The 27,977-nt window shown below is 54.8% G+C and overlaps 1 protein-coding gene, 1 long non-coding RNA gene and 1 other non-coding gene across 4 annotated transcripts; 2 read left to right on the forward strand and 1 right to left on the reverse strand.

The window, feature by feature from the left end:
* Window positions 1–3,136: 3,136 nt before the first annotated feature.
* LOC106987787 (uncharacterized) lies at window positions 3,137–8,604 on the forward strand. Its single transcript, XR_003417891.2, has 5 exons — window positions 3,137–3,274; window positions 3,730–3,812; window positions 6,418–6,503; window positions 6,630–6,668; window positions 8,192–8,604. It is a non-coding gene; the product is annotated as an uncharacterized LOC106987787 (long non-coding RNA).
* On the forward strand, window positions 6,224–6,307 carry LOC113597058 (small nucleolar RNA R38). Its single transcript, XR_003417910.1, has one exon. It is a non-coding gene; the product is annotated as a small nucleolar RNA R38 (small nucleolar RNA).
* Window positions 8,605–9,797: 1,193 nt separating the features above from the next.
* On the reverse strand, window positions 9,798–25,677 carry ST6GALNAC2 (ST6 N-acetylgalactosaminide alpha-2,6-sialyltransferase 2). Of its 2 annotated transcripts, none has more exons than XM_027052543.2 (9): window positions 25,450–25,677; window positions 21,957–22,017; window positions 17,499–17,673; window positions 16,693–16,861; window positions 16,184–16,322; window positions 14,753–14,856; window positions 12,957–13,040; window positions 11,730–11,829; window positions 9,798–10,575 (listed from the first exon to the last, which is right to left on the reverse strand). In XM_027052543.2, exons 1-9 carry the CDS (start codon window positions 25,572–25,574, stop codon window positions 10,408–10,410), a joined length of 1,125 nt encoding a protein of 374 aa, XP_026908344.1. In that variant the 5' UTR covers window positions 25,575–25,677; the 3' UTR covers window positions 9,798–10,407. The 2 variants fall into 2 exon arrangements, with proteins under 2 accessions (XP_026908344.1, XP_053068109.1); XM_053212134.1 differs by having other exon boundaries at window positions 12,957–13,154.
* Window positions 25,678–27,977: the final 2,300 nt, after the last annotated feature.

A 27,977-nucleotide genomic window follows, 5' to 3' on the forward strand; every position in this document is an offset into this window, starting at 1 on the left:
GAGAGTTATAATTAAAAAAAAAAAAAAAAAAAAAGATTTGGGACATGTCGATCAGATAATTTAGGATGGTTTTGACTCTAACAGAACACCAAACTGAAGATGGCCGAAACAGTAAGGAGATTTTTTTTTTTAAATCGCATATTCTGCGTGTCACTGAAACTAACATGCCATTGTTTGTAAGATGCCTCTCGCATTCAGAAACTCAGTAAAATGTAAAAATATGTGACTCTGAATCAGAACAAAAGGTCTGAAGGTAGGGGGCTTCAGGACTGGGATTTTGGCAGTTCATCATCGCAGACTCTACGTTTTTGGTTTCCACTCTGCCGGGTCAGATTTTGGCCTCTTGCTTTGCAGCAAGCCTCACGGATGCAAGATGGCTGCCACAGCCTCCAGCATCACATCTTCGCGGTGTCCCAAAGCCAGAAGAGAGGCTGCTGTTTTTCAAAACAAGAAAACTTTCCCCAACTTGGCAGAATTGCATCACAAACCCATTTCTGAGTTCCTGGCAGAAGGAATAGAGTTACCGCAAGGGTCTGGTGCAGACTAATCGAGACTCACCCTTAGGGCTGGGGAGGAGCTTCCCGCCACTGGAGCACAAAGTCGTCCAGTAGCTCTGTTCCGTTTGTAAGATGTAGAAACAACAGCTGTGGGCTGGCGATGAATGGTGCTGCTGCACAGACGAACTTCCTATAAATCGTGGTGCCACTGTTCACAGTGTAAGCAGTCCACTGCTTGGGATAAACCTACCCACCTTCTGTTCTGGCTGATGACGGGAAAGATTTCTTTTCCAGGTTAAGAAATTAACCTCAGTATTCCAAAGACTCTGTTTCCTATTCATGTGGGTTTCAGACACCATGTTTTAAATCCTATCAGTGGATGGGACTCGGCAAGCTAACCACCTGAACACAGCAGGACAGCTGACTGCATTTCACCCCGGTGCTCGGAGCCAAGGTCCTGGACCAGCACTTTGGCTCTGTGCAGCTTGTGATCTACTTCTGTCACTTACGGCTAGACTGTGTGACTCTTTCCACGTCAGTAAATACAGAGCCACACTAGCCTTGACTGACAGCTACATACTAACTCCACCGTACGTTAAACACTCTAACGTCTCAGACCTCACCAGCAATGAGCGCAGAAGAAATCACAACACTACCACTTTGGTCTCAACAGCTCTGAACCCCTGCCTGCTAGTTCAGAAATCTGATGCATCCTTTGTTGTCTTTCCCACTGATTTCTGGACTGCCCGGGCAGCGTGCCCGACATGTGCTCCGGCACCAGCCCGCTCACTGCGTTTTGCTCTGTCCTCTTGGCCACTGCCCAGCCGCCCGTGCCAGCCCACCCGCTGTGAGCCTGCTGCTCTTCCATTAAGTGCCTTGTCGGTGTCAAAGTTACACCGTGGACCATGGCACAGGGGCCCCTCACCACACAGTAGGTGGCAACTGGTCTGGGACTCAAGACGCCCCTGCCAGAGCCCAGAGCCTCAGTCTTGTACCCATCAACCCCTGCAGCCTGCCATCCTCACCCCTCCTGCCCTAAAGTGGCTCAAAACCATGGAACAGGTGCCCCCCTAACCCGCCCGCCGATTCCATCCCTAACCACCCCTACAAACACACAAAACCCCTCTTTGCTCCCCTCCCCCCACACCCCAAAGCCCTGTAATATGACTGATGTATAGATATATGCAGTTCAGTAAAACTTAGTGCTAAAAGCATGGATTCTGCAGGGGTGAGATCAAACCCTGACTCCAGCAATTACTAGTTGTGTGAATTTGGGAAAGTTACCTCGTCTCTCAATGCTTGCATTCCCTCCTCTGGAAAACGGGGGTAGTGACGGCACACTTCACAGGGCGGTGGTGCAGATTAAAGCAATCGACACACATAGGGTCCAAAAGTCGTGAATGGCACATAGTAGGTGCTATGAAGTGTTCGCTATTACTATGTTGTGCCTGCAGCAGGTTGCTTGCCGACAGACAAGCAACTTCTCGTAACTTCTACCCTCAAAATTCCCTCTCCAAGTCTGAAATGAAAGGAACTTAGTTTACGGGAGGGAACCCACGCTTCCCTTTAGTAATACACAAAACAGTGCCTTTAAGGGCAAGACAGAGACCCTTAAGAGTCAATTTCACATGACAGAAGTTACTGCTAAGTGAGTCATCTATTATTTGTTGAGTGCTTACTGCCGGCAGAGGCAGCGGAATACCAACGAGGCCCTGTGAGGAAATTAAAAAAGAAAAAAAAAATAATTAAAAGCGACGTCTCCTGCCTTGAAGAACTTACAATCAAAATTAAGGGAGGCAAACATAAACAAATGTGGTAACATGAAGATAAGCGCCTGCGACATTCGGCCATATACAGAAAAATATAACCCAGACTAAATGCCCCTGAGAACCTTGCTAAAAGGGTCGAAGAGAATGGGGAGAGGCTAATGCAGAAGAGGTTTCCCGGGCTTGCAAACTTAATTTCCAAACAGGTGTAAATTGTGGCCCTGACTCTAGTTGTTTTTCCCGATTGCTACTTCAAACACGGAGCCAGAGTGTTGCCTGAAAAACAGCGGTCAGAAGGGGCGGTGGGTGCTACACCATTCCCAGTTTTCATAATTTATTTGTTCCCCCGTCGCATTTAAAGCCACACGGCGAGAGCCGCTGAGGGTCAGTCGGATAGCTGCTCGCTGGCGCCCCCTGCCGCCGGAGCCTCCCCGCCCCCCGCCCCAGCTTCACCTGCTGCGGCGCCCGACGCCCCCACTGTGCCCCGGGAATCAGCACCCCCTTCTCTAACGCAACCCATCACCCAGATGACCCCTCCCCGCCCAAGGTGAACTCCGCAGGACAATTAAGAACGAAATCCGGCCGGGCCTCGGTTTCCTTATCCATTTCCCTCGTGAGCCCCCCCAGCCCCGCCCCCCCACTTTGTAAGCCAACCCAGTCTTGGCCAGGGACAATCCGTGGACACGAGATAAATGGCTGTAACTGAAACAACCGTCCATCTTCGTTTTCTTCAAAGATCAGGCCTCCCAGCCCAGGCTCTCTACTGTCCCTGGTGGCGGCCACCGCAGGTTCAGGCTCTCGCTGCGGTTGCGGCCGCCCCCAGCGACGGTTGTTTGGACTACATTTCCCATGAGCCTTTCCCCAGCATCGCGAGAGCTCTGCCGAGACTGCCGCGAAGACTTGCGCGCAGGCGCGGTTCCGCCTTCTCTTCGAAGCAGGCCGCGTGGCTGGGAGTCATGGCGGCCTCTGTCTGGCCCGAACGCGACGAGCAGTCTCGGGTGTTTGGTGCTGGTAAGGCTGCGGTGGTCGGGAAATGGGGTCTTCCTTGATCCGACGCTGATTCACTTGGCCCCCTCCCTCTTTCTTCAGAGGCCACGATAAACCGGCGTCGCGTCTGCCGTGGTTGGGGTTCGTTGAGATGCTGGGTGAAAGAACGCTTTCTGAATGGTTCGAGTGTTAATGGTTGGTGGGAGAGAGCTCAAGCCCTTTTTTGGAGCCTTTATTTTTCAGGGAGGTTCTTCCAGCCTGCGCAGCCCGGTGAGCCGCACAGCCACCGCGTGCCGGCCCTGCGGGTCTCCCAGGGCCGCCCCGGGAGAGGGCACCCGAGTACTTCCTGCTGGAGGGTCTTGTGAACGGCCCCATTCTGTAGTTTTTATTCCATCCTACAGTTATAAGTGGGATTGCAGATTTGGGAAAGTCATAAGTTTACAACGAACCATCCATGCTCACTTTTCCCTTCCCCACAGGCTTTTCTTCGTCGTCTGCGGAGACCGCGAGCTGCAGATCTGCAGGTTGAAGTTTAAAAGTGACGGATGGAGCCCTGAAACGGGTAAGAATGGGTGCCGGCAGGACCTGGGTGGTCACCAGAAGTGAGGAAGTCGAGATGATGTGCAGGCCTGTCACGTTCGGCCGCCTCACCCCGTATTCTGATTTTAAGTTTAATTTTATGAACACGTCGACGCATAAATCCAGTTAGGGTGAGAAAAATGGACCCAGAATCCGGAAACGAGTAGGGTCTGTGCCAGTGTAATTTGGGGCCACTAGGTGTCACTGTTTGGAACCAAAATGGTTGCTGCATACTGGGGTAGAAGACAGACTTGGGAAATGGGTGTTGGTTGCAGTGGGGGGTGGGATTTAGAAGTATTTGTGCGTGATTCAAAGTTATCCTTGTGTGAAAGGACATCTTTTCTGAAGAGTTCTGATGCCTTGAGGCTCAGCTTTTTAAATAACCAATCTTGAGAACGTCTTAACGTTGCTTCTGTTAGGATGAAATAGGTTGTCCGTGTTTCTCTTATAGATGACTTAAAGTTCTGGGGTTTATTTATTTTTTAATGTGTGTTTAATTTTGAGAGGGAGCGTGAGCAGGGGAAGGGGGAGAGGGAGACACAGAATCTGAGGCAGGCTCCAGGCCTCCAGCGGTCAGCACAGAGCCTGCCATAGGGCTCGAACCCATGAACCGTGCATGAGACCATGAGCTGAGCCGAAGTCTGGTGCTTAACTGACTGAGCCACCCAGGCACCCCAGGTTTGGGTTTTTTTTTTTTAATGTTCATTTAATTAATTTGAGAGCATGAGCAGGGGAGGGACAGAGAGAGGGAGACAGAATCTGAAGCTCAGAGCTGTTGGCGCAGAGCCCAACACGTGGCTAGGGGCTGGAACTCACAAACCATGAGCTCGTGATCTCAGCCAAAGTCGGATGCTTAGCCGACTGAGCCACCCAGGCGCCCCGGTGAAAACCATTGAGTGTAAGGGTTTTTGTGATGAAATTTCTATTAATGGAAATAAGTCTTTTTAGCTCTTTGCCAGAATTGCATAAGTTAGGGTCCCTTTAGTGTCCCATCTGTTAGATTTCAGGGATGAGAGCCTCCCAGGATTGTTACCGCCTGGGTAAGGGAAGTGGTGTGGAACCCTGCTAGGCTCCTTCCCAAACAGTCTCCGCCAAACGATTTCTAACAAGTCTTATGTGCAGTAGTTATTTTCTCCTTTGCTACTGAGTAAAGAAACTGAGGCTTAGAGTTACATAGCTGTTATTTATTGTTGTTTTGTTTTTAAAGAACCATAAAAATAGGGCAAATTGTGTGGGGGTGCTAAAACCATTTTTCAGTCTCATTGAAGAATTATTGAGGTCCGATTAGACCAGTTGGTGGCGGGGGGGGGGGGGGCGGTTAGACCAGTGGTTCTCTGCTGGGGGGTGGAGGATGCTAATGGGATCTAATGGATGCTGCTTAGTATCCTGCAATGCCCAAGACCGCCCCTCACGACAAAGACTATCTCCCCAGAACCTCAGAGCTGAGGTTGATGAAACCTTGTATTAGATGAATTTGAAAGATGCAGGCTCTAGTCTCAGGCTGTTGTGAGATAACCCCACCAGAGCTTTATCTCTTTGTCAGACAGTGTTACTGCTTTCCAGACCTGGCTATACCTCCGAACTACCTGCAAAGTGTTTAAATGTGTACACCTCCAGCCACGGGTGTGTGTGGCCCTGGAGTGAGCCCAAGAATTGTGTGGCTGTTTCAAGAACAGTTGTATGGGAGAAATTAGACAATCTGATCTACTTTTAGCTCAGGGATTTTTATTGCAGCAAGATTATAGCCCTGGCTATTTTTAAGTAGCTCTTGGGGCAGATCTATAATCCTCTACTTAAAAAACTGATCTTGCTCTGTGGATCCTTTCATACGCATAGGTGAGCAAAGGAGAAATGACCTTGTGTCATGTTGCCTCTTGGCAGCAGGTCCCCTTTGTACAGTTGGCCTTGAACGGGCTTCCTGGAAGAAGTAACCGCACTGTCTGGAGCATTTTACCGACAGGTAAACCCCATACTCCGTTCTCAGGCACTTTTGCTCAGGTAGAACCTGTCTTTTAAAGGGCAGGGGGGCACTTGGGGGGCTCAGTTGGTTGAGTATCCACTTAGGCACAGGTCATGATCTCCCAGCTCGTGGGTTTGAGGCCTTTGGAGCCTGCTTCGGATTCTGTGTCTCCCTCTCCCCGTGCCCCTCCCCTGTTTGTACTCTCTCTCTCTTTCAAAAATAAACATTAGAAAAAAATTAAAACTAACGGGCAGGAAGTGTCATTGAGTCAGATCTGGGATGCTGGGTACATCTAGGCACTTAGGTGTCAACAGTTTTTACCTTTGAAGGAAAGTTAATACACAAGTTTGAGAATACTTAATGGGGACGTAGAGCAGAATTTGGTAGGGGAAGAATGGAATCTGCCTGCGCTGTAACTGGCTGGCTGGTGGGAGCTGAGTCCGTGATGATGTAAAGTTATCCCTGTCTGAAGGCAAAGAAAGGCCTTTCTGTGTGGAATGTGGATGTCTGAAACTCAGTTTCCCAGGTTGGCTCTCTGGAAAATTCAGGTCTGATTTGAAAGTGAGCTGCTTGAGAGTACCCGTGTGTATCTTCAGCAGGTTTTTCTCTTGCAATTTCTCCTCGCCAGGTACAGTCCCAGCCTCGGTTTCTGAGGCTGAAAAAGGACCCTCCAGAAGTAGCTGCCAGCGGCGACGTGTCTGAAGAGGCTTTCTGGTGTGTGTAAGGAGAGACCTTCTGAACAGACGCGGCTGGCATGTTTGGTTTTGCCGCTCCTGCCCTGGGCTTAGGATTGTGCTGAGCGGCAGGGAGATTGTAACACAGGTCTGTTTTCTTTGCTAGATGTCCGCAGCGTGTGAGTACGGAACTGCTTCTCCTCAAGTAAGTGAAATGATTCTTCCCCTGTTGCTTTGTAGTGTTTCTGTCTTTGTTTTTCTAAGAAGCCCCGCAAGCCTATGATGGTTAGTTATCCCTGTCTGAAAACCTCGGCTGAGGGGAAACCCATCTATTCTGAGGCTTTGGGGTTTGTCTCTGTGCTCTTAAAAGTTCAGGCTTGGGGTGCCTGGATGGCTCTTTCGGTTAAGCCTCCGACTCTTGACTTGGGTTCAGGTCATGATCTCCTGGTTCATGAGCTCAAGCCCTGTGTCGAGCTCTGCCCGGACGGTGTGGCGTGCGCTCGAGATTCTCCGTCTCTCTGCCCCTCCCCGTTTGCACTCTCTCTTTCTTAAAAATAAGTAAAAAACTTAAAAAAAGTTCAGGCTGTATCAGGGATCAAACTGAATGGACTCCAGAGGGAACTGTGTCTACCCGGCCAAGACCCCATGCATTGTCCCTCTGCAACTTGAAAACCGACAGTGCGGCTGCCTTGTCACGCTCTAGGCCCCTTGATTAATGGTTCTGACGGTACAGGCTAGAGGAGGTGCCAGAAATGGGCAAGTAGCCCAGTTTGGGGTCATGTTCTTAACTGGGGTATGAAAGAGGGCTTGTCACACATTTTAAGGCAATGAAAGCACTCTTTGAAACAGACGGGAATGTAGAAAGTCTGCCAGCTGTGGCGGTGTGAATGTGCGAGGACCGTGACCCCCTCGGCACCGCATCCTGACGTTCAGGAGAGAAGGGCCGTCCTGACACCGGCAGGGCTATCAGGTTTCCGGGTGCTTTGTTTCCAGCAGCCAGGAGCTCTCCGCAGGGTTCACTCCGATCGTGTGGTCATGTCTGCGCGACGTGACTGGCGAGAGCCGCCTCGGGTGGCAGAGGGCCGGGTTGGCTGGCACGTGAGCAAGCAAGTAGCACAGTGGTGCTGGGCCGGGACGGTGTCTGGCGCTGTTCCCATTGAAATGCCAGGCTTGAAGTGGGCACGTGGCCTTTTTCTGTTCAAATTGGGAGGTATGTGTGGGCTCTTTAAGGTCACATATTTGTTCAGTCACCAAGGCGGCTAGATTTGGGGTGGGATTTAATAAGCCTGAAAACTGGCCCCAGCAGCTTACAGCCTGGAAGTAAAACCCAGTAAAAGGATGTGTTAGCGAGTGGGGAAACCCACTTCTTGCATTACGGTTGCCGCTGAGTGGATGTGACTGCTCCACGGGACTTGCATAGGCATTTAGGTCTGACTTGCAAAGTTTTACCTTCAGAAGAGGGTCAGATGTGAATGTCCAGACTGGCCATTGCCAGACACTGTTCCCTTTGAGCATCAGCTCCCCAGGGCACGCTGCAGTGTCGGGTCCCCGGGGAACCGCACCGGCCTGCACCGATGGTGCCTGCAACAGTGTGGGCCTAATGCTTGGCTAGAACGACTGCTGCTACCATTGCCTTTTCTTCTCTAAATTAGGGTCTTTAAATGTAGCCCTCAGTCTTGAGTCACCTGGTTGGCCGTTGCATCGAATGATTCTCCTTTGGTCTTGCAGGTTCTCTCCCCAGTGATGCCAATTCTGTGCCAGTTACTAATGCCTGTGAAGCAATTCCCCCCTGCCCCCCGCCAAAGGAGAGCGACTTCAGAATTGTTTGGACTTCGTCTCCAAAAAGCAGCCAAAGGCTATGAGTGACTTTATCCCGGAAAATATTTGGCAGTTGGTCAAATCAGGGCATAGCTAAGAATATCCAGGATGCAACCTTTTAGCTGATGTGGGTATAATTCGCTCATTGGCGAGAATGTGGCGGCGGTGGACGGAAGGCGGTTACCGTGTACACGTTCTGTTCGAGGAAACTGAGGGGACGCCGGTGTTCAGCCTCGGAAGAACGTTTCATCAGGGTGGATTTCCTGTGAAGTTCTGTCTTGGGCTTAAATTTTGAAGTACAAATAAAAGTGTTTAAAAATGGACTTTGTGACATTGTGGATTCTACACTGAGACCCACATTATGGGATTTTACTCAGTGCTCAGCTAACTGTGTTCTTGTAGAAGTGAAAGTTTCAGAGACTACCATTAACTAGGGTCAACAGTTAACACAGGATGCAGTTGGATGTTTTGTTTGCTAAGTTTCCCCCCAAGTCGATTTTCTGCCCCTTAATGGGTGGCCACCCACAACCTTAGCACTTCTTGCATCTGACAGATTGACAGAATGTTCTGATAGCTGCAGATGTGAAGGGGCTAGGGACAAAGTGTTACGGACACAAGGGGGTCAGGAGTCCTAGCTTGGGCTGTGCTGGCTTATCAAGGTAGTCGTGTTTCTTTACTAGTAAAGGTCATTGTGTCAGACCCCAGGAAGGACTGACTGTACCGTGGATCCCACATTTGATGGTATTCTTTCTGGACCATGTATTCTATCCAGAGAAACATACTCCGTTCCTTGCTATCCTGGAGACCAAGGGACAGTTTGTTGCCAAGCTAAAGTGGTGAGAGGCCTTGGCCTCCCGCTGTTCTGAACTGTTCACCCCTCCCTTCCAATCTAAACTGTTCTCTAGCATCAGCTATGGTTTCAAGTAGCTGCCTCACTCATGAAAGCCGTCTCTGTTCTTTTTCCCCTGTCTGAATTTCTAAAGTAGAATTTTGATTCTAGTGTTGGTTCATCCCTCTCGTTAAATGTGCTGATAGGATCTACCTTCCAAAACCACAGAGCCAGAGGCCCGCTCCTGGCTGTTGGTGGATCGGCCAGTGGTGATCAGTGCCATGTAGGGAAGGCTCTTGCCAGCCGGCCCTGGGGAGACTGCCCCCCACTGCCCCCAGCGTTGCCCGATACAGCAGATGAGACTGCCAGGTTATTAGGCATCAGGCCAGTAAACCCAAGGCTTAAGGGCTATACGGTGATCACCAGCTGAGTTGAGACCTTACCTTCCGTAGAAGCCCATGTAATTGGTAAAGCCAAGATGTGAAGCTGAGGGCTCGTTACCTGATGTGCTAGTGGCAAGGCAGTGATCGCTCTCCAGTGGGACTTCCCTTGGGCAGGCAAGCCTTCTGTGTGGTGGGCCCCTGTCAATACCCGGACATGCCCATGGTTCTTGGATTCTCTGATCTGCATGCCAAGCCCTCCACGGTGTCCTGCCCTGGTCCCCCCAACACACAAAAAAGACAAAAGTGGTCATCTATCATTTATGCAATTAACCAGTTTCAGAATACATTCTGCCTCTTGCATTCTGATTCCATCGCGGGGCAGAAGGAAGTTGGTTGCGTCCTCAGGTGGTGTAGGTGTCTCGGAGTCCAACTGCTTTGGAGTCGGCTGGACACGCTGGTGGGAGGGTGCGGCTGGGGGGAGCGTGTGCGCGCCTGGCTGCTGCTGGTCGGCCAGCATCTTCAAGTCGCCCAGTGCCAGCTGCTGGCTGGCTTTGAAGATCCTTCGCTCCTGAGTATGCTTGCCCTTTGCTGGGGAGGGTCACAGTCCCCTCTTGTGTTACCTTTCGTTGTAAAATGCCCAGCAGAGCGGTGTTCCCTTCACTAGGGTTGGAATGTGGGTCTCAGACCCAGGAGGGAGGGAGTCTTCTTGGAGGAACCAAGAACAAGTGTCCCGCAGTGAACACGCTTCAGTGACAGTCCCGAATCCACTTCACCATGCCCTCTAGAGACGAAGGGGTGGGCGGAGGGGAGCTGGAGCCCTTCTCAGACTGAAAAGACAAGGCAGCTCTGGCCACGTGGGGAGTCAGGGCCACAGGGCCACAGCTGCGGGAACAGAGGGCTTGGGTACTTGAGGGTCAGCGCTGGTATAGTCGGAGGATGCCGGCCTTGTGCAGGTCCTTCCACAAGGTGGCTTCCAGGGACAGGTCGTGGTTGACGTAGAAGATCAGTGGCTTCTTTATTCGCTCAAAATAGTGGTCAGAAAATTTCCAGTAGTTGCTTGTGATGAATCCATAGGCACTAACCTAGACAAGGATGGCCTCTGAGTTAGCGTTCACTGAGCTAGGTGCAGACAAACCTGTGAAGTGATAAGATTCCGGAAAAGCACAGAAAAGCACAGCACCCCCCCTCCCAACCCCCCTTCTTAGATGCCACGCTGAAGACACAGGTAAACAGTAGTTCGAGCTCACGCCAGCGTCAGGCACTTGTGCTCTTGGACATGTCTCCTCAGCCCCACAATAATCTCAGGTACTATCCTCATTTTACAAATGAGCGGGGAGCGCCTGGGTGGCTCAGTCGGTTAGGCGTCCCGACTCTTGATTTCTGCTCACGTCGTGATCTCGCTGTCAGATCGGGCCCTGTGTCAGGCTCTGCACCAACAGCACCAAGCCTGGTGGTTGGGACTCTCCCTCTCTCTCTGCTCCTCCCCTCCCTCTCAAAATAATAAACAGGGAAGCGAACAGGTCTTCAGTCACAAGCCACTGAGTGGCCAGGCTGGGTTTTAAACCCTGGTCCATGATGTCTGGGCAAAGCCATCATCTCTGTGGTAAAGCCCAAGACGGAGGCAAAAGCCCATCACTACTCCTGTCCCAGTCTGATGGGAACGTAGTCAAGAGACAGCTGCTATACAACAGGGAAGAGGGTGGGGCACGGAAGAGAGGGGACTCCGGTTCCCGTGCTGGCGTTAAGTGTGGGTGACTGCAGACTGTTTCACGGCTGCCTCCACGTGGCTCCTGTGGGCAACACTGCACTGGGGACATCTGCAGTGGTTTCAAAGGTTGCGTGTGGAAGGCCGACTCTGCTGTCAGCTCAGTTCTAGAATGTACTCATGAAAGGATGTGTCCCTGCCACTTCTGTGGAGAAGATTTTGGTTCCGCAAGAACAATCTGATAACACGCGCCTTGGGTGTCATAAGGAACGGCAGCCGGGGAAGAGAGGGTGAAGCCCAGAAGTGCTGGGACAGGTGGCTGCCGGAGGAAGGCAAGGCTGCCCCCCCCCCCCCCAGCTGTCCTGGAAAGGACCCTCGAACAGCCGGTGTGGAGGTAGCTCGGCCGTCCCCCTCCCTCCCGCCCCTTCCAGAGACCAGCTTGCCCTTGCACCTGGGGAATCCCTTCCCCACAAGATACAGGCGGAGTCCCAGGCTTAGGTCCCACCCACGCTTGTCCTCTGCTCCCGTTACCTGGTCACAGGTGTGCAAAGCTGTCAGCAGCATGAGGGCCCCAGTACTCGGCATATATAGGTCTCCAAAATTTGTGTTCATCAACTTTGATTTCAGAAACCTGGAGACCAAAAGAGCCATCAAAACGAGAGAGAGAGGATTAGGTCTCGCTCACTTGATGGCTGTGCCCTTTGGCTTCCCGGCTACTGAGTCACACGGGCTGGAAAGCCGGTGAGGACTTCCTGGCCCTTCTAGTGCAATACGTTCCCCGTTTAGGAAAACCCCAAATGAACCAGATGCAAAAGTCTGGTTCACCGGGGGCGGGGGCGTGAGAAAGGAACAGGCCCGTGCGGAAGCACCACAGGGACCATCCTTCCCGCTCTGGAAGCCTGAACGCAGCCTAAGTCCCCTCTCCTCTCTGCAGCACCCTGCCTTCCCCGGGGGCTAGGGAACCACAGCGGGTCGGGCACAAGCTGCCTGTTTAGTCAGCCTGAGCCCTACCCCCAGGCTTCCCCACATTCTGCCAAGCCGGAATCCCTTATATGGGACATGAGGGACAGGGCACCCACGTCCGGGGACTGGAGTCACCGGTGAGATGGTGCATGATGAGATGGGCGGGGGGGGGGGGGGCGCACACTCACAGAGTCCATAAGTGAGGCCTGACCTCAGCCTTGGATTCACATCTGAACTCTGCCAGACCAACCACGTAGCCTCTCTGAGCTGGTTTCTTCCTCTGTGGAATGGGGCTCTCGCCACCACCTCCAGCTGGCCTCCCCAGACCCACCCACCGTCCTTCACCCGCTCTCTGTGGCGCCAGCCTGGGGGCTACAGCAGGCCTCTCGACCACGGCCCTACTGACGTTTGGGGCCAAGTCGTTTGTTGCAGGGACGCCCTGTGCATCGTATGATGCTCAACAGCGTCCCTGGTCTCTACTGGCTAGTGGCCCGTACCTAGTCACAACCAGAATGTCTCCAGAGAGGGGGGCAAGTGACTGCCCCCCCCCCCCATGAGAAACCACAGGCAGGGGGAGAGGGGCTGAGGGAGGGAAGGAGATCAGGCCACTGCTGTCCCCCAGGCTGATCCCCACGGTCGCCTAGGGCTGGGCCTCGTCCAGGTTAGCTCTCCGGGGAGATTACAGTGAGCGGGCCATACAGGGCCTGCAGCAATCGGGGGGCTGGCGTGCAGGGGGGCTGGAAGGGGAGCCGTTCTTCGTGCGCCCGCACCCCCGCCCTCCACACACACACCTACCTCTCCCTCAGGTAGCCGACGAAGTGTGGATGTAGCAGCTTGAATTTCCCGGCAGAGGCTTCTGGTCCGAAATAGGTCTGAGGCCTAGGACCGGTGGAAGAAGTGGACGGAGCGGCCCGAGCCGTCGTAGGGCAAGTGGGGGAGCAGGCTGAGGGGGGAGGCGCTGGGCCTGCGGCGGTGCCCGCGGTACGGGCGGGGCTGGGTGTAGTAGCGGGAGAAGGGCGTGTAGAAGGTGGCCGGCAGCACGGTGGGCACCACGTGTGGCTTCCCGCTCACCAGGACCTCGGTGGGCGGGGAGTAGGAGAGCGAGGAGGGGGGCGTGAACAGGGCCGGCGGGGTCGGGTAGGAGCAGCTGACCCCAGGGTGGTGGGGAGGAGGGGGGAGCAGGGGGAAGTAGAGGGAATCGGGCACCTGAGGGCGCTCGCAGCTGCGGGGCGGGCAGGGGAAGGAACAGGGGAAGCACTGGTTCTGGGGCAGGGGCACGGTGGGGGGCTGGAAGAAGGGGGGCTCCTTCAGGAAGCGGGGCACGTAGGGGGCGATGTAGGAGGGGATGCCCCGCACCGGCCCGATGTAGGAGGCCGAGGTGGCCGGGCTGTGGGAGGGGGACCTGGCCACAGGCACGGGAGGGGTCTGGGAAGAGTTTCGAGAGACGGACTTCAGGCCAGACTGGGAAGGAGACTTGGAGGTGGGCGGAGTGGGGGTCTGGGAAGCCCCTCGGGGCACATGTTGGCCGTGAGGGCTGGGGGTCAGGGAGGAAGCCCGGGAAGAGGGCTGGGAGGCAGTCGGAGTGGGAGGGTGAGAGGGGGGGCGGGAGGACGACCCCCGGGTGGGGGACGGAGACGGGGCTGAGCCGCCGGAGCTGGAGTAGGCCTGCTGGTTGGTGGGGGTGACATGGTTGGACCGGGACTGGGAGGGGGACTGGGTAGGGGACGGACTGGGGGTGTGGGAGGGGGAGCTCATTGGTGTTGGGGAGGCTCGTGACCACCCGACCGATGTCCCTGAGCCGGCCCCCCCAAGAGCCCGGTCCCGCCCGTGTCACAAAGCCCACTCGTGACCAGGTGCCGCATCATGAGCGATTGTTGGGTGGCACCCGGGCGGGGGCGGGGCCTTTGGGGGCTTAACCCCTAAGGACCTCAGAAGCTGCTCTTTTGGGGGTGGGTGACGTGTTGGGGGTAGGAGGGCTGGACTTGGCGCTGCAGAGATGGCATGGGTTTGTAAGGACTTGACTCTGGGACAAGGAATTGTCCCAGCGCCACAGGGAGAAGGTTCAGCTGAGGCCGGGACATGGTTCAAAAGAGCTGGACACAGGCCTGCTGCCCAGGAAGGTCAGGGAGAAAAGACAGAGCGTCCTTTGTTCTCTGCAGGACACTGGACCCATGTCACCTGCTCTCCCGTTTCACGGGCACAGCGCTAGGAGGCTGCCCACCAGGGCAAGTGGCATGGACACCACCCCCCCGCCCTCAGTTTCCAGACACAGTGTGCTCAGCAGGACACCAGAGTCAGGAGAGGACGGGCCCAGTCAGTGCCGCGGGCTGGGGGGGCTGCGTGGGTGATGGGGACAGCAGCCCGAAGCTGAGCAGCCAGGGTGGCCCTTCAGGCGGGTTCCTGGGGACCAGCAGGGTCACCTGGGCTTTTCCATGGGGAGGACAAAAGAGCCTAATTGCCCAACACCCTCTTGGATTCTTGGGGACTTCCTTGCTGCCCTCACCCACTCTCCCTACCTGACAGTGGGCCCAGGGAGCAAGCAGGGGGATGATCCCAGCACTACCACACCCTGCACCCATTTGGCGGCTCACCTGTCCCCTTTGTCAGGGCCCTCAGGGACAGGCACACCCAGAATGGCCGATCTCAGCATCACATAGTCACGGATGTCAGAGGGGATGAAGATATAGCGCAGGTCCTGTTGGGGCAACAGAGACACTGAGCCAGCCCCCCTCGCCACTCCCCACCCCTGCCCGAACAAGACCACATCCTGGTCAGATTGGACAGCCCTCTACCCGTCCTGATGGGAGAATTTCTCTTCTCTGCCTGTACTCCCCCCTCTCAACCTCGTGACTAATGAATAAAAAGCAGCAGAAGCGATGCTGGGGGGTGATCTTGGAGACTAGGCCATAAAAGGTCCCTGGGACCACTCTGGGTGAAGTTAGCTGCCATGACCGGAGAACACTCTAGGAGCCTAGAGAGGGGCCGTCTCGATTCCGGCCTCAATTTTTTTTTTTTAAAGTTTATTTATTTTCAGAGAGGGACAGAGAATCCCAAGCGGGCTCTGCGCTGTCAGCTCAGAACCCAACGCGGGGCTCGAACCCACGAACCCACGAACCCACGAACCGTGAGATCATGACCTGCGCCGAAGTCAGACGCTTAACCAACTGAGCCACCCAGGGTGCCCCGACTGACTGATCCCAGCAAACACCTGAGATCCTGAGCCAAAACCTGTCTACTAGGCTGTTCGCGAATTCCTGACCCACTGAAACCATAAGACAATAAATGTTTGCTGTTTAAAGCTACTAAGTCTGGGGTAATTTGTCAACACAGGGATGAATCATTCCTACAGGTGGTGTGGCCACATCACAAAGCTGCTTCATTTCATTTTACCATGAGTGAAGAGAGGTCCTGCTGTGGCTAGGAGACTCCTCAATTTCCTGCTCCGAGGAGGAAGCTTCTAGAAACTCAACCTTATCCTGGGATCTCCCCTCTTTAGGTGTCACCCTGACGGCTCTTGAGGGAGGGGCAGTGTTCCCGAAAATGGGCGTGGCTGAGGAGCTGGAGGCAGTGGGCGGTCTCAAGTTCTGGCTCCCCGCCCCCCCTTGCTGGGCATGCTGCTCACTGCCCGAGCCCTTTGAACCCAGCCTCCCTCACAGAAGGACATTCTGGAGGGCAGCTCTTTGAAGCCTGGCCCTGCTGCCGCCTTGCTGAATGAAGGGCACCCGGCCTCAGTCTCCTCACCAGGAAAATGGGACTGACGAGCCCACGTACGGTGCCTGGCACCCCACAAGCTTTCAGTAAACACTAGCCATTCATGCTCTACTCCAGAGGAGTCCTGTGCTGCCTGAAACTATGGGTGTCCCTGTCCAGATCCCCCTCCTCATTGGCCCCGACACGTGCACCCAGGATCCTGCTGCAACCTCTCCATCTACTGGGCTGGGGCCATGGTTTGCCCCACGGAGGGGCTCTGGGAACAGGGGCGCTGACTGTCCATGGCCTTGCACGCCCGTCAGAAGCCTCACCTGGCCTTGTGGCACAGACGTGAAGCCGAGGTTCCCGTAGGAGATGAGGGAGTTCTTCATTGTGTTCACAGTGAAACCATAGAAGGAGGTCTTGGTGCCCACATCCTTCTCGAAGCCTTTGATCACAGCGCCATTGAGTCTGGTCCAAACAGAGGCCCGTCAGCCTCCTCATGGTCACACGATGCCATGTTCGTACTTGGATCTGCTGCGTCTGTCCCCAGGTCTCTGTGCAGACCATGCCCTCTGCCCAGGGCGCCACCAGTGGGGGTCGCCAGCCCCATACCCACCCCTCCAGACCTCAAGGGATGCCTGTGAAATGGGCACATCCGGCCGTGGCAGCTCCCTCCCCCCTGGCATGCGGCACCCACACTCCATCTTCAGAGTCTGTCTGCGTATCTGCCTTTGTCCGGGCCTGCTTGTCTCACTGCCGTCCGAGACCGGGGCTGCCCCGGGGCTGGCCCTCTTTCCAGCTCCTCTCCCACCGCCCCCCTGGCTCCCGGCCCGCACACCTGAAGACATAGTCGTGGGCATCGATGTTCAGACCCTGGCGGGAACCATTCAGAATGCCTCCATTCCCCACCACTGCACAGCGAACGCAGTTTGAAAGCGGCTTCCCGGAGGCGGCAAACAGCTTGGAGCTCTCGGAGTCATTCAGGAGGCTCAGGGTGGAGTTGATGGCTGTGGGTGCCAGACAAGGTGGGGCGCTCAGAGGAGGGATGTCATGTTGGAGCCTCCCCCAGAATGCTCCTGGCACCCCATCTGCCAGAGGTCTGACACCAGGGCACAAAGGGTGGAGGGGGGGTGCAGGGAGGGCAAAATATCAGTGGGACCATGGGCTGAACTGGGCGGGGGCTGGGGAGAGGATTTGGCTGTACCCTTAAGTCATCTCAAGACCTTGAACTAGTTCTCTCAAGACTGTATGGCACAATAAAATAATCTGAGGCACACAGGGGTGGGGTGCAGATTGAACGGGGAGGGGGGGCCTCTGGGCAGTTTCCCACAGCAGGAACCGTCGGCAGGCTGAGGTCCCAGAGCCCCTGTTCTCGGCCACCTTGGACCTTGGTGCCAGCGCCAGAAGGGGAGAGCTGGCTGGCAGGTGCAGCCAAGCCCCTCTCCCTGACCCCGGGGTGCTTGTAGGGGGTGGCAGATATGGGGGGAGTCATACAACGGGGTGGGGGGGTGAGCCCTGAGACCTTCCTGGAAAGAAAGGGGCACAGGGTAGGGTGGGGGGGTTGCTATGAGGGTAGGGTCTGCCCCAGAGGAAGGGGTTCACTGGGGCCAGAGGGCTGGGGGAGAAGCAGCGGCTGCCGGTTACCTTGGAAGGAGAGCCCCTGCCAGCCATAGGGGGCTTTGTACTGGCTCAGGCTGTCCCAGAGCTCCTGAGCGAAGAGGCCCCCCGAGAGCAGCACTGGAGTGGAGAGATTGAACAGGGCCCGGAAGTGGGGGTGCTTCTGGATGGCCAGAGAGAGCGGGTGTCGGCAGCGCGGGCTCTGTGGGGCGGGAGGGAAGAGTGCTGAGCTCCATTAGCTGGGGGTGGGCGCCTTCCCAGGAGCCTGCAGAGCCCGCAGGAAGGTTGGGAGGGAAGAGCCGTCCTTCCCCTCCAGCCCTGGTTCACCCCCAGACCCGCCAGCTGAGCTGACCTGTGTGGCACAGCGGTGTGGCGAGGGTCAGAGAGCTTTCTGGATCTACCCTGCCCGGCCCTTTCTCTCCTGGATGCCACGTCTCCAGGGCCTGATGGCTCTGGCCTCCTACTCCTTCACTTCACACTTAGAGAAACTTTGGGGCGTTTCCCCACAAAATGGGTTAAGACCCGTCTGCCCTTGAGTGGAAGAGTGCCAGCCTGGGCTTTGGAATCCAGCAGCCTGGACCCAAATCCTAGCTCTGGCAGTCCTCACTGTAAGATTCATGTGCAACGGGCTGCGGGGATGGTTACCATCATTTCCTTCCGGGTGGTACCTGAACAGTGCCCCCCCCCCCCCAATTCTGTCTGCCTCGAATCTTAGAACGTGACCTTATTTGGGAATAGGGTCTTTGCAGATGTGGTTAATCAGGGTGACGTCATATTGGTTTAGGGTGGGCCCTAATCCAATGACTGGTGTCCTTACATAGCCGTGTGAAAACAGACACAGAGACTGGAGTGATGTGACCACAGGCCACAGAAACCGGAAGAGGCGAGGAAGGATTCTTCCCTAGAACTTTCAGGAAGGTGGCTCTGCCGACCCCTTGATTTCGGACTTTCGGGGTTCAGAACTGTGAGAGAATCAATTTCTCTTGTTTTAGCAACCACGCCCCCCCCGCCCCTACCTCCGGTTTGTGCCCATTTCTTTCAGAAGCCCTAGGATAGTTAGGCAGTGCCTCGGCACACAGGGACCTCGAGGGAGGGTAAAGTACTCAACAGGTTCCAACCCCATCTGCCTGCAACCCCCCCCCGTGTCAGAATCCTGCACAGCCTGGGCCTGGGTGGGGCTACCCTTCCCACCGAAGGGGGCTCTTTGTTAGATTGCTGGTTTGACGCTGAGTGCAGGGAAGAGCTGTACGGTCGGTCGCTTCTGCTATAAGGTACCCTATGGACGGCAAAAACCTACCACGCTGTGCAAAACTGTGCAATTGAAACCCCAGGGCTTTTGGGAAAATGGGATTAGTGGTGCAGCACTCAAAAGCTTTGTGATGCTTTGTGATGCATAAAACACAAGGCGGTGGGGCCTAACAGACGGAAGCACAGTTTCACGCGTCCGGCGGTTAAAATCTACTACTATTAAACATGTCGCACCTGACCTTGGAAAAGACTCGACGTTTGCTCATGGTAAGCGGGCATCAGAAGGGTGGCAGCCTGTTACCGTGAAGTAGTGGGAAGAGAGTTATAACACACTCAACGAGGTGCGTATCTGGAGGGCGCATGTGTGTGTATTTTGCGGATTCCTCCGTGGCTCCCTTTGGTGGGGTGTGGTTTTCTGCATTTAACCTCAGCACTCCCAAGGACAAATCACCCCGAAGCAAACACAAAATTTGTGTTAATGCTCAAACTGTTTCCTAAGATAACCAACCTTCCTGGAACAAATTCACGTTTTCAAACCAAGCATTGTAGACGGACTGACTGTACTGATTTCACTACTATTCAGCTTCTCTTTGGGCTGTGTTCCAGGGCCTTCTTTAAGAGATGCCAGGAGAAAACTCTTCAGGTCTTTATATCAGGAAGGGCTGTGCTTCATTTGGGAAGTGGGCTTGCTATTATCTCATGGATGGACACAATGGCAAATTTCCTTCTTCACTGTGGCCACCAGGAGGCTCAGAGCTAGATACATGGCCCGTCCCTTACACCTTGTGGCACATTTTCCCTGCACTTATCTACATGACGTTGTCTTATTCTCCTACCTTTATTTTTCCTGCGGCCATTTCTTCATTTTATTCTGTTTATAGGTTTGTCTTGTTATGTGTATCCAAGTCACCCCGAATCCTTTTTTAAAACAGGTGGGGATATGTCAATGAGCATCAAGCAGCTCAAGGTGGAAAGAACGTTGGGAAACTTAAAGATGAACCATAAGCACCCAGAAGATGCTTGGGGTTTGTCTTCAGCCCACAGGCCAAGTGTCTACCCCTGCCTCTGTCCTTAAGATGGGGATGGGGACCCCCCCCCCCCCCTGCCGCCACCTGCCCAGGGCTACTTGCTTTGTGCCTGAACAGCTCAGCTGTTCACTATGTTTGACATGAGAAATTTCTTTCCCTGAGGCCTTGGCTAACAAGTCCGAGTTCAGGCTCTAGGACATTGAAAACAACTCTTAAACCCGAATCGATCCAGAACAACAGTCATGGTCCTGCTGGGCCACAGCACACAGAGTGGGGCAAGGCTGTATTCCTTAGCAGCTCAGAGGACACGCTCTGGGGTCAAAGCAGAGGCTCAAATTCCAGTACCACCTATTCTCCCAGAGGGACCCTGAGCAAGGTACCTGACCTCTCGGGGCCTCGTTCGTTCGCCCGTAAGAGCTACATGACAGAGTTGCCGTGCAGCTTAAGTGAGAGAATGTGGGTGAAGTGCTTCAGCCCACAGTTAATGCTGACCATTCCTTATGGAGCCGGGCCTAGAAGCTTCTCAAACCCCGCCCTGGGCAAGCTTGGAGCATCTTCCCAGGGTTTGCTTGTTTATTCCATGTCGAGTTTAAATATGACTTTTATAGTAAAAAGACATTTTGAGGGGCACCTGTCTGGCTCAGTTGGTAGAGCCTGCGACTCTGGATCTTGGGGTTGTGAGTTCCAGCCCCACATGGGGTGCAGAGATCACTTAAAAATAAAATCTTTAAAAAAAAAAAAAGACATTCTGAGTAGGATGTCAAATTCACAGGCCTTTTTAAAGATGAATCACGTTGGGAATGCAAGCTGGTGCGGCCACTCTGGAAAACAGTAGGGAGGTTCCTCCAAAAACTAAAAATAGAACTACCCTACGACCCAGCAATTGCACTACTAGGCATTTATCCAAGGGATACAGGTGTGCTGTTTCGAAGGGACACATGCACCCCCATGTTTATAGCAGCACCATCAACAATAGCCAAAGTATGGAAAGAGCCCAGATGTCCATCAATGGATGAATGGATAAAGATGTGGTGTATATATATATGTGTGTGTATATATATATATACACACACATATATATATACACACACATACACAACAGAGTATTACTTGGCCATCAAAAAGAATGAAATCTTGCCATCTGCAACTACACGGATGGAACTGGAGGGTATTATGCTAAGTGAAATTAGAGAAAAACAAATATCATATGACTTCACTCATATGAGGACTTTAAGAGACAAAACAGGGGCGCCTGGGTGGCTTAGTTGGTTAAGCATCCGACTTCGGCTGAGGTCATGATCTCGCAGTTTGTGGGTTCGAGCTCTGCATTGGGCTCTGTGCTGACGACAGCTCAGAGCCTGGAGCCTGCTTTGGATTCTGGGTCTCCCTCTCTCTCTCTCTGCCTCTCCCCTGCTCATGCTCTCTCAATAATAAAACCGTTAAAAAATTAAAAGAAAAATAAGAGACAAAACAGGTGAACATAAGGTAAGGGAAACAAAAAGAATATAAAAACAGGGAGGGAGACCAAACAGAAGAGACTCGTAAATATGGAGAACAAACTGAGGGTTGCTGGAGGGGTTGTGGGAGGGGGGATGGGCTAAATGGGTAAGGGGCACTAAGGAATCTACTCCGGAAATCATTGTTGCACTATAGGCTCACTAATTTGGATGTAAATTTTAAAAAATCAAAAATAAAATTGGGGTGTCTGGGTGGCTCAGTCGGTTGAGCGTCCAACTTCGGCTCAGGTCAGGATCTCACGGCTCGTGAGTTCGAGCCCCGCGTCAGGCTCTGTGCTGACAGCTCAGAGCCTGGAGCCTGCTTGGTATTCTGTGTCTCCCTCTCTCTCTGCCCCTAACCCACTCCCATTCTGTCTCTGTCTCTCTCAAAAATAAATAAACATTAAAACATAAATAAATAAAAATAAAAATAAACAAAAAAAAATTTTTTTTAAATAATAAAATAAAGATAAATCACATGATTTCCCCAAAACTTTTCACCTGGCTGCACCCCTTCTCTGCTGCTGTGGTACAGGGAACCCTCGTGGTCAGGTCTGGCTGCTCGCTCAGCTCAAAGGTTCATGGTTTGGCTGTTCCAGAGTGCTCTCACCCAGCAGCCTTCCGAGAATGTTCTCGTTTGCTCTTCTTTTTCACCTCCTCCCTGCTAACTCGAGGATGCTCAAAACTGCCAGAATCGCCGAGCTAAGTTTTACCTTTCTCGTCCCGGCGGTTGACACCTCGCGTCCAAAGAATGTTCCAGACCATGTGGCGTTCCTGGAGGAGAAGCAGAAGTAAAGCAGGGGTTGGACTCAGCTCCAGAGGCTGACAAGGTCTGTCAGGGTCAAAGGTGCCACTCCTTTGATCCTCCTAGGCTCTGATTTTTGCCCACCTCGCTCTCTCTGGAAACAAAATTATTGTCACATGATCATGTTTGGCTCAGCTCTATAAACCCCAGAAATGAAGAAATCCCACGGCAAGCGGCAGGAATACGGTTTACCGAACAGTGAGATGGTGGGTAAAGCACGAAAATAGGAAAGCTTGCCGGCCCCCGCCAGCCGTCAGACGGACCTCCCCGCCAAGGCCCCGGAGGCAGGGGTTACATGGTCCCCCTTCACCTTGGGGTGGGTTGTCCTGCCGCCGGGCTCCTGCCCTACGGCTCCCAATGGCAGGCATGGGGTCTGAAGCCTCATGCCCTAGGTTTGTACCCCACGATCTAAGGAAGTTACCTAATTTCTCCGAACTCTCTGCATCTGTACGGCAGATATAATCATAGTGATGTGACTAACAATCATATCCCATATCCAATTGTTGGCAGGATTCAGACAGAGAATCTGTAGTATCTCATACAAAAAGCGTCCTCTGAGTGTTAGCTAAAGGAAGAAGGAGTGGCAACCTCTGTGACAGTGTCCCTCGGGGAGGGAGGGCAGGAGCTGAAGCTACTGCCCCACCCCTACTCCCACCTCCCAGGCGACCCCAGCATCAGGGAAGAGAGCAGACAGAAGGAATAGGGGCCTCTGCCTATGCAAATGGGTGTCGGGCTTCCCCCAGACTCCTGCCTCCTCCCCAACCCACGGAGGAGCAGGTGGGGAGGATTTTGGTCGGCAGTTTGCAAGGAAACAAAAGGCCTTTTGTTACTTGCTTCTAAGGTGCCTCCCCAGCTGAGCCGCCGGGGAGCTTGTGACCTGCCTCACTTCAGGTTTCCACAGACCCAGGAGGGCCAGGCCAGAAAGAGCAGGCATGATCCCTTCCCCCATGCTTCTCTCTCCCCCTCTGATGGCCACCTGCCCCCACACCCCAACCTGTAGTTCCTGTCCTCAGCAGGACAGGACCCTCTTTGAAGAAGGACCGGGGACACAGTACCTAGCCCTCAGGGGCAGTGAGAACCCCCCCGGGGGAGTCCCCTATTCTGTTTTGCTGCTCTGAACACCCCAAACTCAGGGAGGCCTGCTCATCTCTAGAGCACCTCCCCTCCCCCCCAATGCTCAGTGATTTCTCCCAGCCCCTCCTTCTTAGGAATCCAAGGGCTTCTAGATACCTGTCTGGAGGGCCTGGAAGGAGTGAGGGAGGGGGTCAGCCCACATATGCCCCTCCCGGATGTTTTCCTGACCTGATGAGAAATAAGGACCTTGTACAGTGGTCCTTCCCTATCCCGGGGGATGTATTTCCAAGACCCCCAGCAGATGCTTGAGACCATGGCAAGTACCGAACTCCATACAGACTGTGTGCATACACATCTGTACACACTGGTTTTTCCTCTACATCCATCTATGTATGATAAAGTTTAACTTATAAGTTGGGCACAGTAAGAGATTCACAACAGTAATTAATAAAATAGAACAGGGGCGCCTGGGTGGCCCAGTCGGTTAAGAGGCTGACTTCGGCTCAGGTCATGATCGCATGGTTCGTGCGTTGGAGCTCTGCATCGGGCTGTGTGCTGACAGCTCGGAGCCTGCTTGGGATTCTGTCTCCCTCTCTCTCTCTCTGCCCCTCCCCCGCCCCCATGCTCTTTGGCTCTCCCTTTCCCTCTCTCTCTCAAAAATAAATACATAAACTTAAAAAAACAAAACGCCCAAATGATGTTGACAACAGATGGTAACCGGCAGGTAACTGGAAGCCTCTGTTCTCACCATCGGCCCCGCCCCGCATAACAAAGTTTTGTTTTGTTTTGTTTTTTAAGTAAGTCTAGATATCCTGATGCCCGGAAACTGCTGACCCAGATTCCTCCGCCATGGGTAAATTCCTGGGCTGCAATGAGAGCCCGGCCTCAGATTCAGTAAGACGGGGTCCCAGCACCCTTCCCTACAGGGGCTCTCTGGCCAGGCCACCTGCTTTCCCACCCCAGCTGGGGAGCTCACGCAGCCCGCCCCCGCCTTCCCGGTACCGTCCGGCTTCCCACCCAGCCTCTCCTGGCACTAAATATCCATCTCCTGTAGCGAGGCCCTGCCTCCCGGCCTGGGGCGTAAAGACCTTTAAAAACTTTGTTGAGACATAATGGATGTTGGACAACCTCATATTTAAAGTTTATTAGATAACTTTCAAAGGGTGCTTAAATGTGTTTCAAAACATCTTTTACATAAAATTCACAAAGGATTCTCTTATTCAGTGCCTGGCCTTATGCAATTTCGGGCTCCCGGGAGATTAAGTAACTTCAGGTACCCTCTGCGAGGTCACCCTTTGTTCTAAAGGGACTGGGCTCCTAATGGGTTGCACGTGTTTTCTATTGTTTCGCAACTTCAGATGCCTTTTGACCTTGTTTTCCCGAGACCAGATACTGACTTTGCTTTCATCCCATTATGCCCGGAGCGAGGTTTGGTGAGGAAAGCGCAGGTGGTAAAAACGCGCTCTGGAAGGGAAAGCCTGGGCGCAGAGGCCGGCCGGGGAGACTGTGGCGAGGGGGGGGGGGGGGGGAGGGGGGGCTTGCGGCCTGCCTAATCCGGACACGGGGCACAGCTCGATCCGCCTCCCAGACGTAAAACCAAGTCCTTTTGAGGCTTCTTCAGTAACTGGCACTATCACCTACCCAACACAGGCTCGAAGGGTTATCCTCGCGGGGCGCGAGTGCAAGGAAGGTGCGCTGGGCGAGCGCGAGGGAGTGGAGCCAGGAGAAGGCTCAAGGAGAGGAACTTGGATGCAGCCCACAATCTGCCCGTGTTCCCGGGGGAGTCCGCCGCTTCGCGGGATCGCGCCCAGACGGCGCTTATCAAAAGTAGTTAACATAGCAAACGGCGCGCGGGGGACAGAAGGCAGCCCGGCGCGGGGAGGGCAGGGACGGAGCGAGCGGGAAAGGCGACCCGCCACAGGCGAGCTGAGGATCTCGGCGAAGTTGGAACCGCGACTTGGGTCCCTTCCCCCAAAGCAGAGTCGGAGAAATGGGCCGTTAGCGAGGGAGAGTTCCCGACAAAAACGGGGCTGTTTTTATCTGACTCCAAGTCTGGACAATAGAAAGTGTTTCTAATCAGGGAATCCGGAGGGAACTAACCCACAAGGCTTTCGGGAGCCAGTGGCTCAAGGTGCGAGGTCCTTCTCGGACCCCGACAAGGGCTCTGGGGACCGGGCAGCGGAGGTTGGGCGCCCGGGTGGAGGCTCCGGGGACAAAGGGCCCCCGACCCCGGGGAGGCCAACGCGGCGCGCGAACTGATGGGGCCCGGGCTGGGCGCCCCGCGCGTCCCCTGCGCCTTTCCGGTCGGACCGCGCCGTAGCCCCTACCTGGCTCCAGACCGGGGCCCCGGGTAGGGCCCCACCGCCGAGGAGTACAGAGCGAGGAGGATCCCCGAGCAGGCAGCCGTGAGCAGGAGCAGCAGCCAGCAGAGCGGGCCGCGCGGGGGCCCCATGCAGCCCTCACCCGCGGGCGCCCCGTCCGCCGGCGCCCCGTCCGCCGCCGTCCTGGGCGGTGGGGAGAGGCCCGGGAGGGCCGGGCGGGACTCCGGGAGGCGGCCGCCCTGCCCCCCTCCTGCCCCCGCGGCGCCTCCTCGCCGCGCCCCTCCTGCCCCGGCGCGCCGCACCCTCGGGGGCGGGCGTGTTGCCCCCCGGCGCTCGGAGCTTGCCCGCGCCCCTCCGGCGCTGCCCTCTGTCCCGAAGCGGGCACCCGGGCGAGCCGGGGTTTGAGCCGGGAAGTCTCCCGCCGCGGTCAAGGGCAGGCGCGCGCGGTCCGGGGAGCCCGCGAGGGGGGCGGGCCGCGGGGAGACGCCGCCACCTGCCGGGTGGGCCGCGCACTGCGCGCTCTCTGCCCCTCCCCGCCCCCCGCGGTTTCCGGATACCAGACGCCGGGGAGACGGCGGCCGGGAAGCTCACCTCGGAAGGACCCTCCTGAGCTGTCGGTCAGGCCCTGGCACCTCGGGTCCTTCCAGAATTGCGGACACAATGGTGTGGGGGGGGGGGGGAGGCGGTTTGCCAGGAGGGAGGAGCAGACCCTGTGTTGGATGGAGGTGAAGGGGGCGAGGTGGGTAGGGCGTCTGATGGGGGTGGGGGCGGGGGTAGTTGAGACCTTTCTTCCCCTCATTTGGTGACCGTCCGGGGCAGCCAGGGTCGTCAATCGCATAGCGTTCTTTTTCCAAAGAAAAAGCCAGCCTGGAGCTCTCGGGCGGCAGAGGGACCACCTGAAAGGTGTGACAAGGCCTCTGGTGTCACCAGGGAGGGCGTCACCTACAAGGGCGGGGCAGCCCTGGCCCGTAGGTGGGGGGTATACTCTCCAGCAGGCAGCGTCCAGGGCCTTAGCCCGCCCGCCCCCCAGACTGTGAGGTCCTCTGGCCCCCCGCTGTGAAGAGCTTCAGGGATGAGAGGGACCCTCTCTCTCCCAGGGACGATCCGTCCTCCCCTTTTCTTCCCACGTGGGAGCAAATCTGGTGTAGCAACAGGTGTGCGCTACAAGGCTTCCCAAGAAGCTTCCCGGGGCCTGCGCCTGTGGGCAGGAATGGGTCATTCGGGCTCTGTTCTCACCTCCTCTGTGGGCCACGCCAGGGTCACCGGAGGGCACTCGCAAAGGGGAGGTTCTTGCCTGTGTTCCAAGACTGCCCGCGAGCGAGCTGCACCTCGCTACCGCCTTGACCCGGCGCTACATGGAATCGAGGGTTTCAAGGCTTTCATTTCGGTCTTTGTGGTTTTCCGCCATCAGAATCCCTGTGGATGTTACTTCTCTTCCCGGGGTGGTTAAGGAGACCTCAGGCCCTCTCTCTGAGCCCACCAAGCACGCACTCACCCTCGCTTTCAGTAAATGCCTGTCCTACTTTACGGCGAAAAAGGGAATCACTATTAATTTCTTCTTTTTTTAATTTTTAAAAAAAATTTTTGGTCTTTTCGAATTTATTGTGTTGTGGCCCAATGTGTTCTGTGTGCCCTTGAAAAGAGTGTGAATTCCAGGGTTTTGGGATGGAATGATATATACAGATGGATAGATATAGATAGATACAGGTATGTAGGTATAGATACCGATACCTGTTAGGTCTGTCTCATCTAAAGTGTCATTCAAAGCCAACTGTTTTTCCAACCTTCCATCTTCAAGTCCACAAACTTGGTCCTCACCGCAGCCCAGGTTCCACCTGCCTGGACTCCAGCCTTAAGGGGTGGGGGAGGAGTGCTCTCTTCCTGTGTGGGAGCTGGCCCTGCACCGTCCGTGTCAACAAGTACAGCCTACCTCCTACACCTGTCTTTTAAAAGTTTCTTTATTTTGAGAGAGAGGGAGAGAGCGTGAGCGGGGGAGGGACAGAGAGAGAATCCCGAGCGAGCTCTGCACGGTCAGCCTGGAGCCCGACGTGGGGCTTGATCCCGAACTGTGAGATCATGACCTGAGCTGAAATCATGAGTCAGACGCTTCACCGACTGAGCCACCCAGGCGCCCCCACCCCTCACATCAGAAAAGCCTGGACTTTTCTGTCCAGGCAGGAAAGATTATGGCCCTTGCACAATCTGAGCCGCTACACGTTTAGCTCCAGCTGGGGTGTCTACACCAGCTGCTTTCCGCTCCTCGGTTACCTCCAGCTGCCTCCCGGCTCCCTGCTGGGTAGGGGAGGCCCATGTCATCTCCGTGTCTCCCTGCCATCTGGTTACCCTCTGAAACTGTCCCCTCTGAGGCCAGCACAGGCCTTCATCGTTCCCGGTGGAGCAGACCCTTTGCATCCTAACCCTGCTACATCTGCCTCTGAATTTGACCCATGTCCTCATGGTTACTTTTCCGCCTCGGTGAAATCCAACATCTGGCCACCCTCACAAGGCACTTCCTGCTGCGGTCTGTTTCCAGA

The sequence above is a fragment of the Acinonyx jubatus genome, chromosome E1 (assembly GCF_027475565.1).
Source record: "Acinonyx jubatus isolate Ajub_Pintada_27869175 chromosome E1, VMU_Ajub_asm_v1.0, whole genome shotgun sequence".
In the NCBI taxonomy this organism is placed as follows: Eukaryota; Metazoa; Chordata; class Mammalia; order Carnivora; family Felidae; genus Acinonyx; species Acinonyx jubatus.

Excerpts from the sequence above, each read along its gene's own strand:
- ST6GALNAC2 (XM_053212134.1), bottom strand. The coding sequence starts at position 25,574 with ATGGGGCCCCCGCGCGGCCCGCTCTGCTGGCTGCTGCTCCTGCTCACG. Across the intron at positions 17,674-21,956 it reads CAACCGCCGGGACGAGAAAG|AGCCCGCGCTGCCGACACCC; the intron begins GTAAAACTTAGC and ends CCCGCCCCACAG. Across the intron at positions 16,323-16,692 it reads GCCCACGACTATGTCTTCAG|ACTCAATGGCGCTGTGATCA; the intron begins GTGTGCGGGCCG and ends TGTTTGGACCAG.